The 15,750-nt window shown below is 56.6% G+C and overlaps 1 protein-coding gene across 1 annotated transcript in view; it reads right to left on the bottom strand.

Moving 5' to 3' along the window:
• Nucleotides 1-10,204: 10,204 nt before the first annotated feature.
• Nucleotides 10,205-15,750, bottom strand: part of TBKBP1 (TBK1 binding protein 1) — a 41,857-nt gene continuing 36,311 nt past the window's right edge. The window contains exons 7-9 of the mRNA XM_065422771.1: nt 12,342-12,460; nt 11,189-11,913; nt 10,205-10,333 (exon numbers count right to left, since the gene is read on the bottom strand). Of these exons, the coding sequence (XP_065278843.1) occupies nt 10,205-10,333; nt 11,189-11,913; nt 12,342-12,460 (973 nt within the window). The remainder of the gene's footprint in view (nt 10,334-11,188; nt 11,914-12,341; nt 12,461-15,750) is intronic.

Below are 15,750 nucleotides of genomic sequence, written 5' to 3'. Positions count from 1 at the left end.
GACCCCAAAATCGGGACTGTCCCTATAAAATCGGGTCACCTTAAAGCTCTTCCTTAGCTTTAAGGAACTCACCCAACACCCCTCAGCAGCTAACCCATTGGACAGAGCGAGGGAGGGAGGCACGGGGTAGTGGAGTGATCGGACTGAGGTCATATAGCGAGCGAGCGACAGAGCCAGGAACAGAACCCAGGCGTCCTGACTCCCCGGGGCGGGGCCTGTCCAGCCCTGCTGTGGTGCAGGCGTTTGTGCCTCCCCTATTCAGAAACTGCATGGGCCCAGTTCAACCCCAACGTGCATCTAATTTGCTGCCGAACCTCGGAGGAGGCGTTGCAAAGACGCAGGATGCCAGGGTGCAGACTGGCCCTGGCCACACCCCTCCCTCCTCTAGCCCACCCATGCCCCCTAACCGCTCCGCCCCCTGCTCTCTGGGGCTGCTGTGCCCTCTGACCAGGCTGTCACAGCTGGGGGGGGAAGCCAGCCTGTGGATCCCCTGGTGATTTTAAGCGGGAGCCTCCTTTGCACCGACTCTGCCTCCCGTCTCTATAAAGGGACCGATGAAAAATTGGCTCCCCAATACCTCCCCCCCCCCCCCGACCACCTAACCACCAGACTCTGGCGATCTCTGCGGCACACATCAGCGCCCGCACCTGGGGAGTTTGCTGATTGCACCAGCTCTGCTCGGGAGCTGGCCGAGGAGGTGCCTGTGTGGCTCGCTGCACGCTCCCCGCTTTCAGCTAGCTCCCCTGCCACGGCGGCACATTACTTCCAGTGGTTACACCACAAGCCCCGAGGCCAGCTGGCTTCACGAGCTCGCAGGTGTGGGGGACCCAGCGGCTTTGGGGTTTTTTTCCAAGGGGCGAGCGATCCGAGGCCCGGCTGACCTGCCCCTCCACTGAGGTAGCTGCTTGCGGCCGTGCAGAGAAGGTTCATGGTGGCACCTTTCGCCCTGCCTGTGATCAAAGCAGGGAGGGTGCAGAGCACAGGGGAAGGGACTGCGGGCTGCACTGTAATTAGCACCGTGTAATTAGCACATCTGCCGGCTGCCCTCTTGGCCGAGGCATCAGGAGCTAACCCAGGGCTCACCAGACCTAGGAGCATGAGCTGATGGGGGAGCTAGACCAGATTCCTATCCTCAGGGGGGTGGCACAGAGGGGGGAAATAACACAATGCAGCCAGAGGAAACATCTGCCTTTTCAATCCCACCGGAATCCCACCTCCTAACCATAGCCCCTGTGGTCTTCCCATTGTGCGGCCAACCTCTAGGGGACGAACTTCCATACCAGAGGCCGGGCTTTTCAACGGAGCCCTAGGGAGCTGGGACACCTCCTTCTCCCAGCCACGGCGCTCAGGCCCGACACGCAGTGCTCGCCGTCACCGCGGGGCACCGTGGCTGTGTGGTGTATAGCTAATGAGAGAGGGTTTGGTAGAATACGGTGGTGCTTTCTTTGTAAGTGTCCTTTCAAGCAGGAGGGAATATGTCATGTATAGAATTGGGTAGTGTTCCTTTAAATAGTGTGGGAGCTAAAAAAGTCTCTCCTCTTTCCCTCGCTCCAGCTAGCTAGATGGGCCCCTTTCCCCCAGTGTCTGAGCACCTTGCAAGCTTTCCCGTATTAACTCATAGCCCACTATGGGGCCGGGCAGCGCTGTTATCCCCATTGTACGGGGGGGGGGGAGGGGAACTGAGGCACAGAGAGGCTAAATGATGTCCCCAAGGTCGCACAGGACCTTGTGGCTGGGCCTCCCTGTCTTCTACTGCAGAAGCCACCAGCCCGACCAGAGAGGCAGGGTGGATACGCAGCCAGGCTTTGCGTGTCCGTGAATAGTTTTAGTAGAGTTATTTGGAACCCAGCTGCGTCCATGTGGTTTCTTTGTAGCCTCAGGGCTGTGTTGAGAGCAATGGCCCAGCTCTGAGAAAATGCTTGGAAGTGGTTTCGGGGTTCCCCCCGCCTGACGCTTTCTCGGGGCGTCCGGCACTACAAGGCACCTTGTTACCCTTCTCCCTCAGCAAGAGATTTGCTGCTGCTAAACAGGGAAAGCGTAGCAGGGACGTAGTCAGCAGGGTTGACACCCAGCTTCCTGGGTGGCTCAGATTCACGCTACGGGCACTGAAAAACTGGATTGTGACGTGATTCCCCAGCGAGAAGGTGGGAAACAAACCAACAAAGCAAAGGTTACAGGTTTTTTTCCCTTGTTTATTTTGGGTGAAGGGACTAGAACAAAGGAAAGCATAAGGTAAACAGAACAGCATTAAGGGCAGAGTTTTGAGAAGTTGATTTGGGGTAGCTAACAGATCGGGGGTGACAGGGAGTTGTCACCCCCAGTTTGGCACTGGCAAATCTCTCTCTCGCTGAGGCAGGGCGGCGACACAGCAAGCTAAGGTTTTGGGTGCCGCCAAGAAAGTGTCACCCCCTATTTCTGATGTCGCCGTTAGGGAGTGTTAACCTAGAATGCTTCGCAGGTTTAGCTTCTCGTGTGGGGGTTGAAAAAAAGACAGCACAAACTGAGGGGGGAAAAGAGTGGAAAGTTATCATCCACATGATGCTCTGTTTTGCAAAGAGCTCAAGGCCGGACGTAGCACTGCTCAGCACCCAGAATCGGGGCCAGAGTTTCAGAAGAGCTCAGCTCCCATTCAAGCACGGAGGGGACAGTTTTCTAATGCACCAAAGGCCCTGTTAACGCTGCACTGTGATTGCAGCTTTTGTAGCCAGACCTGAGCTAGCTTTCATCTAAGTAACTCAGACACCAATAGCAGTGAAGCTGTGGCAACATGACCTGTAGCCTGGGCGAGCTGCCAGACTATTGCCTACCCCGGAGCCTGGGCAGGAACTCGGTTGGCTAGCCCAGGTTGCCATGGCTTCACTCCTCTTGGTATTTCAGCTAGCTAGCTCCAGTATCTACCTTCCCACTGCCATGTAGACAGGCCCTACGTCACTTAGGAGCGTGAAGTCCCATTGACTTTCCATTTGACCAAACCGAAGTAAGAGCCAGATTTTCAATAGCGTCAGGACTAGAGCTGGTCAAAATGCAGAACTCCCATTCTGTGGGAAATTCTAACTTTTCCTTTCGTCCCGAATCAGAATGAAAAATGGAAATTTCCAAATTTCCTGCGACACGAAATTCACAAGTTTGTTCAGACCGCATCCAGGAGTTCACTTCTGTTTGTAATTTCTGCTCAGGCATCGTTCCTAAAGAAACTTTTATTAACCCATTGGGTATTTCCATCTTCTTGTGGTTCCTTCAGACTTACCTGGATGCTCCCGACCTGCCCAATTCAAAGCCCACTGAAGTCAACGGAGTCTCTAAATTGGCGGCCGTAGACTTTGGCTAAACTTGATATTGTTATGGACGAGAGTGGAAAGCCTCAACAGTTTTCCCATTGAATTCAACAGCATGAGGCTTTCACCCAGATCCCCAGCTGGAATCGGTGTCACTCCATTGACTTCAAGGCAGCAACACCGATTTATACTAACTGGGGATGTGGTCCATTGACTTAAATAGTGCTACTTTGGTTTACACCAGCTGGGGATCTGGCTTTCTCTCTCCATGTTCTTTCTTCAGGCATATTCTCTCCTCCATCGCCTCTGTTTCGCTCGGTATTTTGCTTACCAAACATCTTGTTTGCTACACGCTTCCTCTGTGGTTTCAACCACTATGTGCTTTGTAGCCTCATATCTCCCCTGGTCTTGGGGCTTGTGTTTTTACGCTTATCTCCTCTTCAGCTGCAGACCAAAGTGCTTTATTCTCCCCAAAAGAGGACAGGAATTCATTTGCACCATTGTTCCGTGGGTTCAGATTCATAGATCTGAAGGCCGGAACCTTTCCTGTCCCCCCCCGCCCAGTCTAGATTTCCAACACCCTTTCCAAAAAACATGCCCGCCCAATTTGCAATCCATTTTGAAATGCTGCATCCCTGCAGGTACCACAGCTATTTGTTTGCTGGAATCAGGTAGCCGGGGCCGAGCGTACCTGATTCGTGCAAACGATGCGTGCAAAAAGCGGGTTTCATTCCGCCGCCCGTGTGAAGTGATGCACAAGCAAATGCTGAGGGTGCACTATCGTGCGGCTGGCAGTTGCACAGTCGGCATTTTGCAAGTGGACGTGACCACTGAGCTGTGCTATAAATAGTAGCTTGTTTCTTTGTTGTGGTGGGTCAGTCTCTCCTCTTTGCACCTTAAAAGGCCAAATCCCAAGCCAAGGTACGGGGCTGTAACTAGGGCACTGGCAAAGAGTCAAACCACCTGAGCGCTATCTACTGTGGGATTTTAGTCACTTCTCCAGCCTGGGCCTCTGTCCCCCTCCCACCCTTTGTCGGTCTTGTCTATTTAGACTGTAAGCATTTGGGGGGCAGAGACTCTCTCTTACTATGTGCTGGTACAACACCTGGCATCCTGAGGCCCTGATCTCCACCCCTGCCTCTAGCTGCTACTGTGATACAAGTAATAATAATATCCCTGCTTGGAAGTGGATAGGCCCCTAGGTAAGTACCCTGACGACCACACTTCCGTCTTGAAAAGCAGCAGCGATTTACGATGGATCTGGCTGCGTTTCTTAAAGCACAGCAGTACCCCGGCTTCCTGAATTGTAACCCCGAGCACCAAAAATGTGACATGCTGCAGTTCCCTCAATCAACTCCAGGGGGCGCCGCCGTGCCCTGATTCAGCCCCATTCTCCCCCCCCCCCCCCCCCCGCCCGCCATGGGGAGTGGGGTTCCATTGAAGGGGCTGGAAAAGCCGGGCTGTGTAACGTGGGAGGGGGAATCTACCGCCCAGCAGCTTTTCCCGTCATTGACTTCAGTGGGCTTTGGATCAATGCCTCACGCTAGTATGGAAGTGAGATCGGGGGAGGGGGTGTGTGTGTGGAGTAGTCAGCATGTTTATTTATCGTGCTCTTCCCGCTCTCCCCCGGGGATGTGAAAGGTTCCAATCCAGCGGTGAGGGCGCATGGCAGGGTCAGGGCCGGAGGAGGTAACGCAGGGAGCATTCTCACACAGGCTTCCCACCTAACTGCCCGGGGACTTGCAAAGCTTTTGCTTTTGCTTTTGATTGTCCTATTTCCCTCCCACCCCCCCGCCGCCGTGGTTTTAATCTTACTGTTGTGAAAACACCGCAGTAAATCTGAAACAATCCAGCTCTGTAGGGCCCGGTTACAAGGTCGCTTCAACTCATTCACCTTCCCCGGCCTGCGCTACTAACATCAGGTCTTTGTAGAGGCGCAAACACATGAGCTGGTCCACTCCCCAGCACTGGGTGAGAGGGAAGCGGTGTGGATTCGATTCCCACCTCTGCCACTCCACTCACCTGCTGTGTGAATTTGAGCCTCATTTCGGTGCCTCTGTTTCCCACACCCACACCAAGACTGGTCTGCAGGGTTCTTCCCCATGATCCACGACACTGCCAAGCAGGGAGGTTATTAGGTTACGTCGACACTTAAACTGCTATATAGGCCCCGCTGTTGCGTGTCACTGTAGACGTCATTACAGTGATGGGAGAACCTAGCGCTGTCTGTACCGGAGCAACGTAGCTGGGTCGAGCTAACTTTTTAGTGAAGACCGGCCTTGTTGTTTGTATTAGGGTGGTACCTGAGATCAGGGTTGTTGTACTAAGGCAGAACATGTCAATGTTGCTGAAAATTTTTTGAGTTTCTCTGGTGGAAAACTGAAAAGAGGGATCCCCTGGAAGACGCTTGTCAATTTCACATGCCGCCTGCTGGGGGAAAGTGAAATTGACAACAGCCTTCCAAGCAAGCCTCGGGGAAGCCAAAAGATTCCATTGTGGTTCTCCCCATGCAGATTTTATCTGGAAATCCCTCCCTTCCTGCAAAATTTTTACATTTTTGACTTTTTTCATTCGGGACAGAAAATTAAACAAAAAAAAAAAGTCAACTTTTTCTCAGGAAGGGATTTCCATTTTCTGGCCAGCTCTTGCTCAGTCCCGGAGACCATCAGAGTCACCCCACTCTAACATAGCCAAGACAGACCCTCATGAACCAGCTGTTCTCACACAGTGAATCAGGTTCCAGCCCACCCAGCTGAAGCCTGATCCAGTGCTCACTTGGTGTGACTCCACGGACCTCTGTGGGGTTAGTAGTTTGACTCCAGTGTAAGCTAGGAGCGAATCAGACCCATTCCCTTTCCCTCTCCCTGGGAGACATGCTGTCGGTGATATAACTTCCCTGCCAGCTAGAGATGGGCTTGAGCTGGAAGCAGAACCCAGGAGTCCTGTGCCCGGCTCTGTCCATTAGACCATATGCTCTCGCCCCCACAAGTTAAAAATAGAACCCAGGAGTCCTGGCACCCAGTCTTCTGTTCTAACCACTAGACCACACTCCCTCCAAAAGCCAGGAATAGAACCCAGGAGTCCTGACTCCCAATCCTCTACTCCAAGTACTAGATCAACACTTTGTCCCCGACCAAGCAGATTACGTTATCCTGGGGAATTTAACTGCAAAAGCGAACAAGCCAGCGCTGACCCACACAGCCCAAAAGAGAAGAGATTTTGGCTGCCAATTGATGTTTCAGTCTATAGGTAACTTTTATTCGACTTATTCTGTTTCACAGAGCACAGGATCTCTTCAAAGAGAACATACACAAAAGGAAGATACATAAAGACCAATGTCTCTCCACGTTCCCCTGAGCTGGGGATCTCAGGGGCTCGTGTTTGCTGGGTCAGTCAAGAGCATGCAGCACAGAACAATGACTGACAGGCCGCTTGGATCTCCCGATTGGGTGCTCGGTTGGGAGAGGGGCGGAGATTATACCACATCACATATTTCTGCTTTGGATTGTTGGACTAGAACGGGGGTTGGGGGGGTTTGAAGTAACAGGCCCGGAGCAGCCTACAATAAATGACACACCGAGAGCTCGCTGCAGACCACGCATGGGGAAGGGGTCGCTCTGGGCTCTTCAGACAGAGCCGTGCGTTGTCGCATCAGGCTTTGCGCCACAATGCAGAACGCATCAGACCCCTGGAGACGGACCTGGGCGGCCCAGCCCAATCTCCCCGCTCCATCATTTCTGCTTCTCGTTGGCTCTGAGGTAGATTTCATGTGGATGTGGGACAAGTGGTGTCAGTAGTGGGGAAATTAAATTGCTCGCGGGCACTTCTCTAGCCCTTGACTCCTCCCCCCCAAGTGCTGGCCCCTCCCCCAACCTTAAAGTGACATGACTTCAATATGGCTGGAATCCTCCGCCTGCTGAAAATGCTTGTCTTGCCTGTGATCCACAGCTTGTGGGCGAGCGTGTTATCAGAGCATGGAAAGGAGTGATGCATCAGCCAAGGAGGACGGGGCCAGCTCCTCTGTCTGTGTAAATTGGCGAGGCCCCATTGACGCCAGAGGGGCTACACCGATTTTTGCCAGCTGGCCTTCCAAGGAGACCCAAGCCCTTTCAGCCCCCGCTGACTTCTGTGGGACTTGAGGGTGCTCAGAGCCTACTTGGAATTTTTCTGCAATCTCGCAGGATTGGGCCCTGTTTGCCCAATGCCACGACTTCCGGCCACAGATGCAGCACGACATGAGATATGGGGGGTGAGCCATGAGTGGCGGGGTGTTAGCCCCCACCTCCCCAGAATGCACAAAACCGGTTTGAATGCGTTTTCCCAAAGGCCCGCGTCCCCTTTAGACTCGGGCACCTTACACGGGGGCACCGGCGTCAGTGCTGCTTGGAAGCGTCTGGAATTGCTCTCTGATTCATAGGCTTTGGGTACGTCTACACTGCGACGAAACACCCGGGGCTCAGGCTGCAGGGCTGTAAGACTGCACTGTACATGGCTGGCGTTAGGCTGGGGCGCAGGCTCCGGGACCCCACCGAGGGTGGAGGATCCCAGGTGTCGACACTGCAGCTTTATAGTCCCACAGCCCAAGCCCGAGTCAGGTGACATGGGTCAGCCACGGAAGTTTCTCTGCGGTGCAGACACACCCATTAAGGCCAGAAGGGACCAAAATGATCCAAGCTCCTGCGTGGACCTACCCCTGGGTGGCTTATGTGTCAGTTACACATAACTCAGGCCAGAGCGCCGCACCCAGTGATTTCCACATCAAGCCCATCAGTAAATTCCTGGTCCTATAATTCTGGCATCCGTCCACCCTGGATCGCCAGCACCATCAGTCGGTAACGAACCCCTCGGCCACCCAGCATGTGGGGTCAGAAGCTCATCATCACACCAGCCAGCCCCCAGGGCACCCGAGCCACAGGTTGGCCCTGCTCTGATCCCTGTTAAATCACAAACTCTTCTTATGGCAATTTGGAAACCTCTAAATTCCAGGGGTCTCTCGGTTCCACGGACAAACCCCACAATCCAGGGCTCAGCTAGCCGTGGAATTGTTCCATTTGTGGATCCTCGTATTCCAGCCTTGTCCCCGGTCAGCTTAACGCGCCGTAGTGAAACTAAACGAGAACGGGGCACTCTTGTTGTGGAATAAAAGGGTCCAGGCATGGGGGTTAATCGGGAACAACTAATACACTTTCCGTTTACACTGTGCTTTAATCCGCACTAACTTTCAAGTATGGACAAGTCCTCCCCTTCTGAGAGTTTCCTCAGACAAGGAGCTCGGGATTCCCCTTGGGCCCGGAGAATCCTCACCCTAAGTAAACCAATTTCACACCACACCCACCCCCCAGCACACTTCGAGAGTGGGGCCCAAACCCTGCATCTGAATACCCCTTGAAATGCCAGGGATCTGGTCGCTCCAGATTAACGGTTAGTGGTTTGGGCCCACCTCTAGGCCGAGCATTGGGGTGAAAGGGCCGGTTCGTTCTGAATTACATTTTCCACTCCAATGCCGGAGGGCGAACGCCACCTCCCAGCCCACGGCGCGGCCAAGAGCAAGCGAGATTCTCTTCCTTCCCTTCCCCGCCCCAGAGTTTGGACGAATGACACCAGCCAGAGGAACAGCCGATGCCTACCCAGAGAAGTACTGCTACAGCTGCTAGCGTCATCAGCACCCTGGTAAATGACAAAGGAGCAGGGGTTTGCCCAGCACAAAAACTATCTCTGGGTCCTGCTAGGAGATGCGGGGCTACTTTCCAAAGCATCTTCACTGTACGGGCACTTCTGATGAACGAATGACCCCATGTAGTTCCATTGAGACAGTCCCCATGGGGGAAATGGGGACAGCTGGCCAGTCTGAATGGGCTTGGCGTAGATCAGTACAACGCAAAGATGCTTAGTAAGGCCGGAGAGAGACAGTGGATCTTGGACCCACGCAGGTGACCGCTGCGGAACTAACACGATGTCGTCACGCCAGTGTCACAGGCCGTCACGAGACTGCGGGCAAGGTGAGGGCGTGACCACTATGCGGGACACAGAGAGGATCCTTGATACACGGTAACTAGCTACTCAAAGCAATGAAGGAGGAGTAAACGGTACATCGAAGAGAATATAACTACACCAGGGACGTATCTAGGCGCCGCCGGAGTCGATGACAAAACCAGCCGTTGACTTTGAGGAGACCAGGATACGGCCCCTAGCCGACATTAAGTTCAGTGCAATATTATGGGATGTCCATGCTACACCTCTAGAAAGTGGGTTTCGTTTCTCAACAGCGTCACTGAGAGAAGGGGTGGTGGGATTTTAATGTAAAAGACTGGAAAGATGCTTGAACTAGCAGCCAAAGGCCAAGGCAGGTTGGTTTGAAAGCTCTCGGGGGCCCAACAGTGACCAAAGCTGAAGAGAACCAACCGCCCTGGAACAATTAAACCCCTGGGGAGAGAGACTCAAATGGCACCGAGATTCCCGCAGACAGGTGCATGGAAACTCTGTGCCTCTCACGGAAGCAGCTTTCAGAGTGGGGGTGTGGGCGGTGTGGGGGGGGGATCCATCCTCCATCAATCCTCCCTGAGATCATCCAGAGAAACCAAATGACACAGCAAGAGCTGTAAAGGAAGCAGCAGTAAAAGGCAAGCGACACCCTCTGTAAGAAGCCACTACCGACGGGTCTGCCCTCCCCCAGTGCCTGGACCAGAGCGTCCCCCCGGCTGGCACAAGCATCACCAGGTATTGCAGATCCTGGGGGCACGGGGGGGGGTGGGGGGGAAGAAACCCACTTAAAACCAAGGTGAGGGAGAGGTGAGTCTCTTACAGTTCAGTCTTTCCTGCAGCTACTGAAGACTTGGAGGTATTTAGGGAGCCGTGTCGCTCCCCGCGTTTTCATGCAGCATCCAAAGGGGGCCAGGGCTGTAAGGAAGTCAGGACGAGGAGGAGAAGCCTCAGATCTTACTGTTCTCCAGGTGCGAATCAATGTGCTTTATCAAAGCATCGTCCGGGTAGCCGATAGGGAACGCCAGCTGGCAGAGGGGGCAGCTTCGGATGTCGGAATCCACCGTCTCCATCAGCAGCTGCGGGGCGAGAAGGGGCAAGAAATGACCTTTCTGCAGAAAGGAGGGTCCCAGCTTCCTCCCCAGAGCTGCAGGGCTGGGAGCCCAGCTGATGATGATCAGCGGAGTTCCGCTGAAGTCGATGGAGCAGCCCCAATTCGCAGCAGCCGGGGCCCAGGACTTCCCGCTGAACTGCTTCCCGCCCCCAGGAGACTGTTCTGCAGCCCACCCGGCCTCCCCCTCAGCAGGCTTTCCTGGGATCTTCAGCCTGAATTTCCCTCTCATTAATTTCAACCCACTCCTTGGGGGGTTATGCCCCACCCTCCCCCTCCTGGCAGCTTTCAAGGACGCAGGTGTCAGCTCCCCTCAGTCACTAGGGGGTGCCTCTCCCAGCACTTGCTGTCCACCGCTGGGGTCCACCAGGCACAGCTCAGCTCAAGGTTGGAAGCCAAAGTTCCCCACATTTCTTATCTGGTTACAGGCTTTCCTGAGGCCTCCAGCACCACAGTAACCAACTGCCTCAGCCATGGACTGGACTGATCCTCACAAGGTAGGAAAGTATCACAGCCCATTTTACTGATGGGGAAACTGAGGCACGCAGTGGTTAAGTGACTTCCCCAAGGTCGCGCAGCTCGGCGGCGGCACAGCCAGGACCCGAACACAGCTCTCCCCGTCCTTAGCCACAGGACCGCCACTCCTCTTCCTCCCTGGGTCCTACATTCTGGGTCAGACCCATTACTGAGAAAAGGGGCCAAACGTCCCCGAGTCTGGGGGTTCGGCTAGGCCGTCTCAGACCAGGCTGGAGGTGGCACTGCTGCGAAGAAGCTCGCAGCGGGATAAGCAGTGGGTTCGGTAGTAACGGGGGCTATCGCTTACGTTGATCGACGGCCAGGACTGCGCGTGCTCGGCCCTGGAGTAGGAGGCAGCTGTCCGGTGCGCGGCGGGGTCAGGGATGGGGAAGCCGGCGCAGAAAGAGGCGCAGCGGATGGTGCCCGCCTCGGGACTGGGGGGGCTGGGGACACCCCACTCGTCTTCGTCCGAGGACTGCTTCTCGAAGCGCAGATGCTCCTCGAAGGCGTACCTGGCGCTCCCGGGCCCGCCGGCCCCCCCGATGTAAACCTCGCCGTAGGGACGGTGCTTAGGCAGCGTGGAGGCTTCGGGCTGCAGCCACAGGGAGTGGCCCTGCCGGTAGACGGCAGCGTCGCTCACCTCCGAGTAGCTGCGACGCCCCTGGAAGCTGGCTTTGATGTGGTGGCTTGGGGGCTTTGAGTACCCCAGATCCATCATGTTCCTCTCGCTGGCGGGGGGCGCCCGGTGCTGGGAGGCGGGGGACGGGCAGGAGGGGGCTGGGGAGCGGCGCTGCTGGGCGGGGGACTGGCTCGGGGGGGGCGCCGGGGAGCAGCGCTGCTGGGCAGGGGACTGGCACGGGGGGGGCGCCGGGGAGCGGCGCTGCTGGGCGGGGGACTGGCTGGGGGGGACGGGAGACCGCCGCTGCAGCGCGGGAGACTGGCACTGGGGGGCCGGGGGCCGGCCTTGCTGAGCTGGGGGCGGGCAGGACGGCGCCGGGGAGCGGCGCTGCGAGAGCGGGGAGTGCCTCTGGCCTGCAAAGCAACAGGACAAAGACAAGCATGTCAGCAAGGGGACACCCCCTCATGTGCACGCGCAGCACGGAGACCAGTGCCCTGGGGGTGGTACTACCGGGAAGGGACCAGCTCAGCCTACGCGGGTACCGGGACCATCTTGATCACGGAAAGAGGCCAAGGGTGGAATCCAGGCCCGAGAGCCATCTCCCCTTCCGCCCCTAGAGGGCGCCCTTCTGGGCCTGAGGCGCACGGGAAGGGTAGCAGGGACGTCCCAGGGAGCGGGTGACGGGGTGACAGCCTGACCTCGGGGCTCTGCATCCCTCCCCAGCCCCTCTTCCCTTTCAGATCCCAAACTCCTGGCCCTTCAGGTCAAGGGGGACAGTGCCGATCTCCCTTCGGAGAACCGAACCCGCCCAAACCCCCGCTGCCCCCGGGAACGTGCTCACCGCCGTTGATGGCCTGCTCCTGCAGCAGCGTCCGGAGGATCTGGCTCTGCAGGGAGCTGAGGGTCCTCAACTGGCACAGCTCCTCGGTCAGCTCGGTGTAGGCCAGCGCCAGGTTCACCCTAACACAGGGCGAGACAGCAGGGCAAGGCGTAAAGCGACCCCCATGGAGACGGGCCCGGCTCGGGGACAGGGAGACACCCCCCCCCCCCCCGGCTCTGCTGAACCGCTGCGCCCCCTAGATTGTGAGGGGCGACTGTAGGGGTGGGGGCATGGCCAGGGCAGATCAGAGCCAACTGCCATGGGAGACGGGGGTAGGTGCTGGACCCTGGGAGTCTGGGGAAGGCCCCTAGCTCAACGGGGTCCACTCCCAGGCAGTACCATAACCCACATTAGAAATCGTAGTACAGGATAGGGCCAGACAAAAGCAGACAGCGGTTTTTTCACCCTTTACAAACTAAGACCGGGGCTCTAAGAAGGGCGAGCGACTTGCCCAAGGTCACCTAGCGAGCCAAGGGTGGAACCCAGGCGTCCTGGCTTTCCAATCAAACAAACAACAATGCAACAGAAAAACAACGACTCTTTCCTCCCGCCGGGCTGCCGTCGCCATCAACGCCTTTCCCGCGGCCCTGCCAAAGTCGTCAACACATGGAAGTCTCCCCAACAACTTTAAAAAGCCCAGCTTCGCTACGTTGATGTGAAGGGAGAACCTGTCTCATGAGGTTATCGAGGGGCTGTCAGGCCGGGTGCGAGAGAGCGGCCACGTTGAGCTGAGTGACTGTGACACGGAGGGGACCTGGGAGATGGCTCACGTAACAGCAGCGGACAGGTCCCCCCCTCCCGCCACCCCTAAAGAATCGGGGGTTGTTTTCACGTTGGCGTTCACAGGACAGATCCCCCTGTGAGGGGGCGATTGTTTGTTCTGACGGGCGGCCGGCGGGAGTGACAGGCGACGAAGGATTCTGTGAACAATGGGCACGAGGCGCACACAGAGGAAGCCCTCGGGAGCCCTACAAGGCAGCAGGGAACCATCTATAGCTCTCCTCCGTCAGCCACTGCAGCAGCTACACCTCCTGGAGCTCCCCGGTGTCCTGAAACTCACATGCTCCCCGGTTCTTCTAGGGGGTGGGGAACTCGGCATCGATCCCAGCTGGCATCCAGTCCCTTGCCAAGCTCACGGAGAGAGCCCTGAACATGGGCCTTGCCGTGGGTACGGATCGCTAGGGACAAACAGCCAGCCCTGATGTTTCCTGAAGATGACCAGTCATACACACTCCTGCCCAGAGGTGGACGCCTTTGGGATCCATAAAGCCTGCAGCCCCTCAGTTTGGGTGGGGGGGGAAGAGATCTGTGCTGTCTGAGCTATGGCCGGTGGCGCTAGGGCTGTTGCGAGCTGAGCTTGCTCCTCTGGCCCCACCAGGGTCAGCTCATGGGAGCAGCAGCAGCCCCCTTCTCCCCCAAAGAAGCCTCCCATTGATTTCAACAGGCGCTGGAGTCAGGCCCTGAATAACCTCATTAAGGGACCACTGATCCCACCGCTGGCAGCAGCAGTCTCTGGGGCCTTGGTCATGTCACTTAATCTTTCCGCCTTCCCTTCCCTTCTGCAAAATGAGGAAACTAATCCCCTGCCCGCAGCAGGACAAGGCAACATCATTGTCCCCACTCGGCAGATGGGGGCTCTGAGGTTCGCTGCTGTGGAGACATACCCCTTGTCGACTTGCCCAAGGTCACAGAGCGAACCAGTGGCAGAGCTGGGGATCCATCCCCCTAAAGCCATCCCTACTCTCTAAGCCAGGGGGTGACCGCGGTGCATAGGAGCCTGTGACATACAGCAGGACAGAGACGGGCGCAGTAACTCTTTTGCGGGCTCACTCTGAAGATGCAACAAGCTGGGTGTGAAGGAAAGAGACCCACGAATAACAAATAATCCTCACCCCTAGCTCTTCTCATCCCTAGATCTCCAAGCACTTTACAGAGGGGGGTCAGGTATATTCTCCCCATTTTAAAGTCTGGGAAACTGAGGCCCGGCATGCCCAAAGTCACCCAGCAGCCAAGCCAAGAAGAGAACCCAGGTCTCCAGTACCCCACTACACAGCTTCACAAACTCTAAAGTCAGTAGGGACCGCTGTGATCATCTGGCTTGACGTCCTCGCCATCATAGGCCACGGGACTTCTCCGAAGTCCCAGTCGCTCCAACCACGAGGCCACGCTGCAGTGGAAGGCAAGGTGAGGTGGAGAGGGGATTTCTAGGTTGGCTGATCTCACCCAGGCCAGGAAGGTGCCAGCACTTTGTCCTCTCTCACTGAGGCCCGAACAGCCGCCTGGATGCCCGACATTCGCCCGCAGCCCCATGAATATTTCAGACCTGAAATATTGTGACCGTTCAGAGCCCGTGTTTTAGCACAGGGCGGGAACCTGCCATGCCCTCGCTCTTCTGCTGCCTTCCAAAACAAAAAAACCCAACCCAGCCCACCAGGCCCTGCTGGGGCGGGTCCCGCATTGGCAACGGCAGGTGAGCCAGTCAGAAAAAGCGCTGCCCTGTGTGTAACCTCCCTTCCTCCAAACTAACCTTCTGCCCCTCAGAGATCAAAGAGTGGAAACTTTCTTCTCCAGCTCAATCAGCTCCGGGCCTGGCAAAGCAGGACTCGTCCCTGCCCTCCCCCCGCACTGCCTGGCATGACATAACAGACTGGCGCTGTCCCAAGCCGTGGCACCGGGATTTTGGCCTCGCAAACGTCAGGGAAGAAACGAACCGGTTCCTGTAAGGGGAGGCGAAGGCCGGGGCTGAGAGTGGGGGCACATGTTGGCGGCGGCAGAAGAGAGCTGTGTGAGGTTTGTGCTTCTGAAGACAGGAAAAGTGAGTGTTTCAAATAAAGGCTGGTTAAGAAGAAAAGGCCCCCCCTGGGAGGGTGTGTGGCTGCAAGCGGAGACTTATTTTAGAAGCAAGAGCGAAAAGAAAAAAAAATCCCCCACCGCCTAACCAGGGTGACCAACCTCTCGGGGCGCCCGCTCGGTGCAGGCGGCTCAGAAAGGCGTGCGGTTCTTGAACCTGCGAGGTGGGTGCCACACCTCCGGCGACGATGCCCAGAAGCTGTGCAGGGAGGGAGCTGAGGCGCCTCCTTCCCGTCTTCCCCCCTCGCCGGAGTGTTCCGCTGCAGATTGAGGGCGGCAAGGGGTCCCCAGAGCCCCCGTGCCTGGATCTGGGACACTCAGACCCCAATACTTGGCTTATTGCAGTGGCCCAAGAAACACCCCCTCGCCCCAGCCCCCCTTCCTTCCAGCACCCCAGGCTCCCCGCTGGGCCTCTCTCCAAGCGGACTCTTCCTCCCAGTTCCCACCCCAAGGCATGCACTTCCTTCCCGAACACCCCGTCCTACACGGACGCTGATCTTCCTCCGCCCAGTCCCCGGAT

This window comes from Emys orbicularis, chromosome 25 (genome assembly GCF_028017835.1).
Source record: "Emys orbicularis isolate rEmyOrb1 chromosome 25, rEmyOrb1.hap1, whole genome shotgun sequence".
Classification (NCBI taxonomy): domain Eukaryota; kingdom Metazoa; phylum Chordata; order Testudines; family Emydidae; genus Emys; species Emys orbicularis.
Note: the sequence above shows the minus strand (reverse complement) of the source record. Positions and strands in the feature narration are given on the sequence as shown.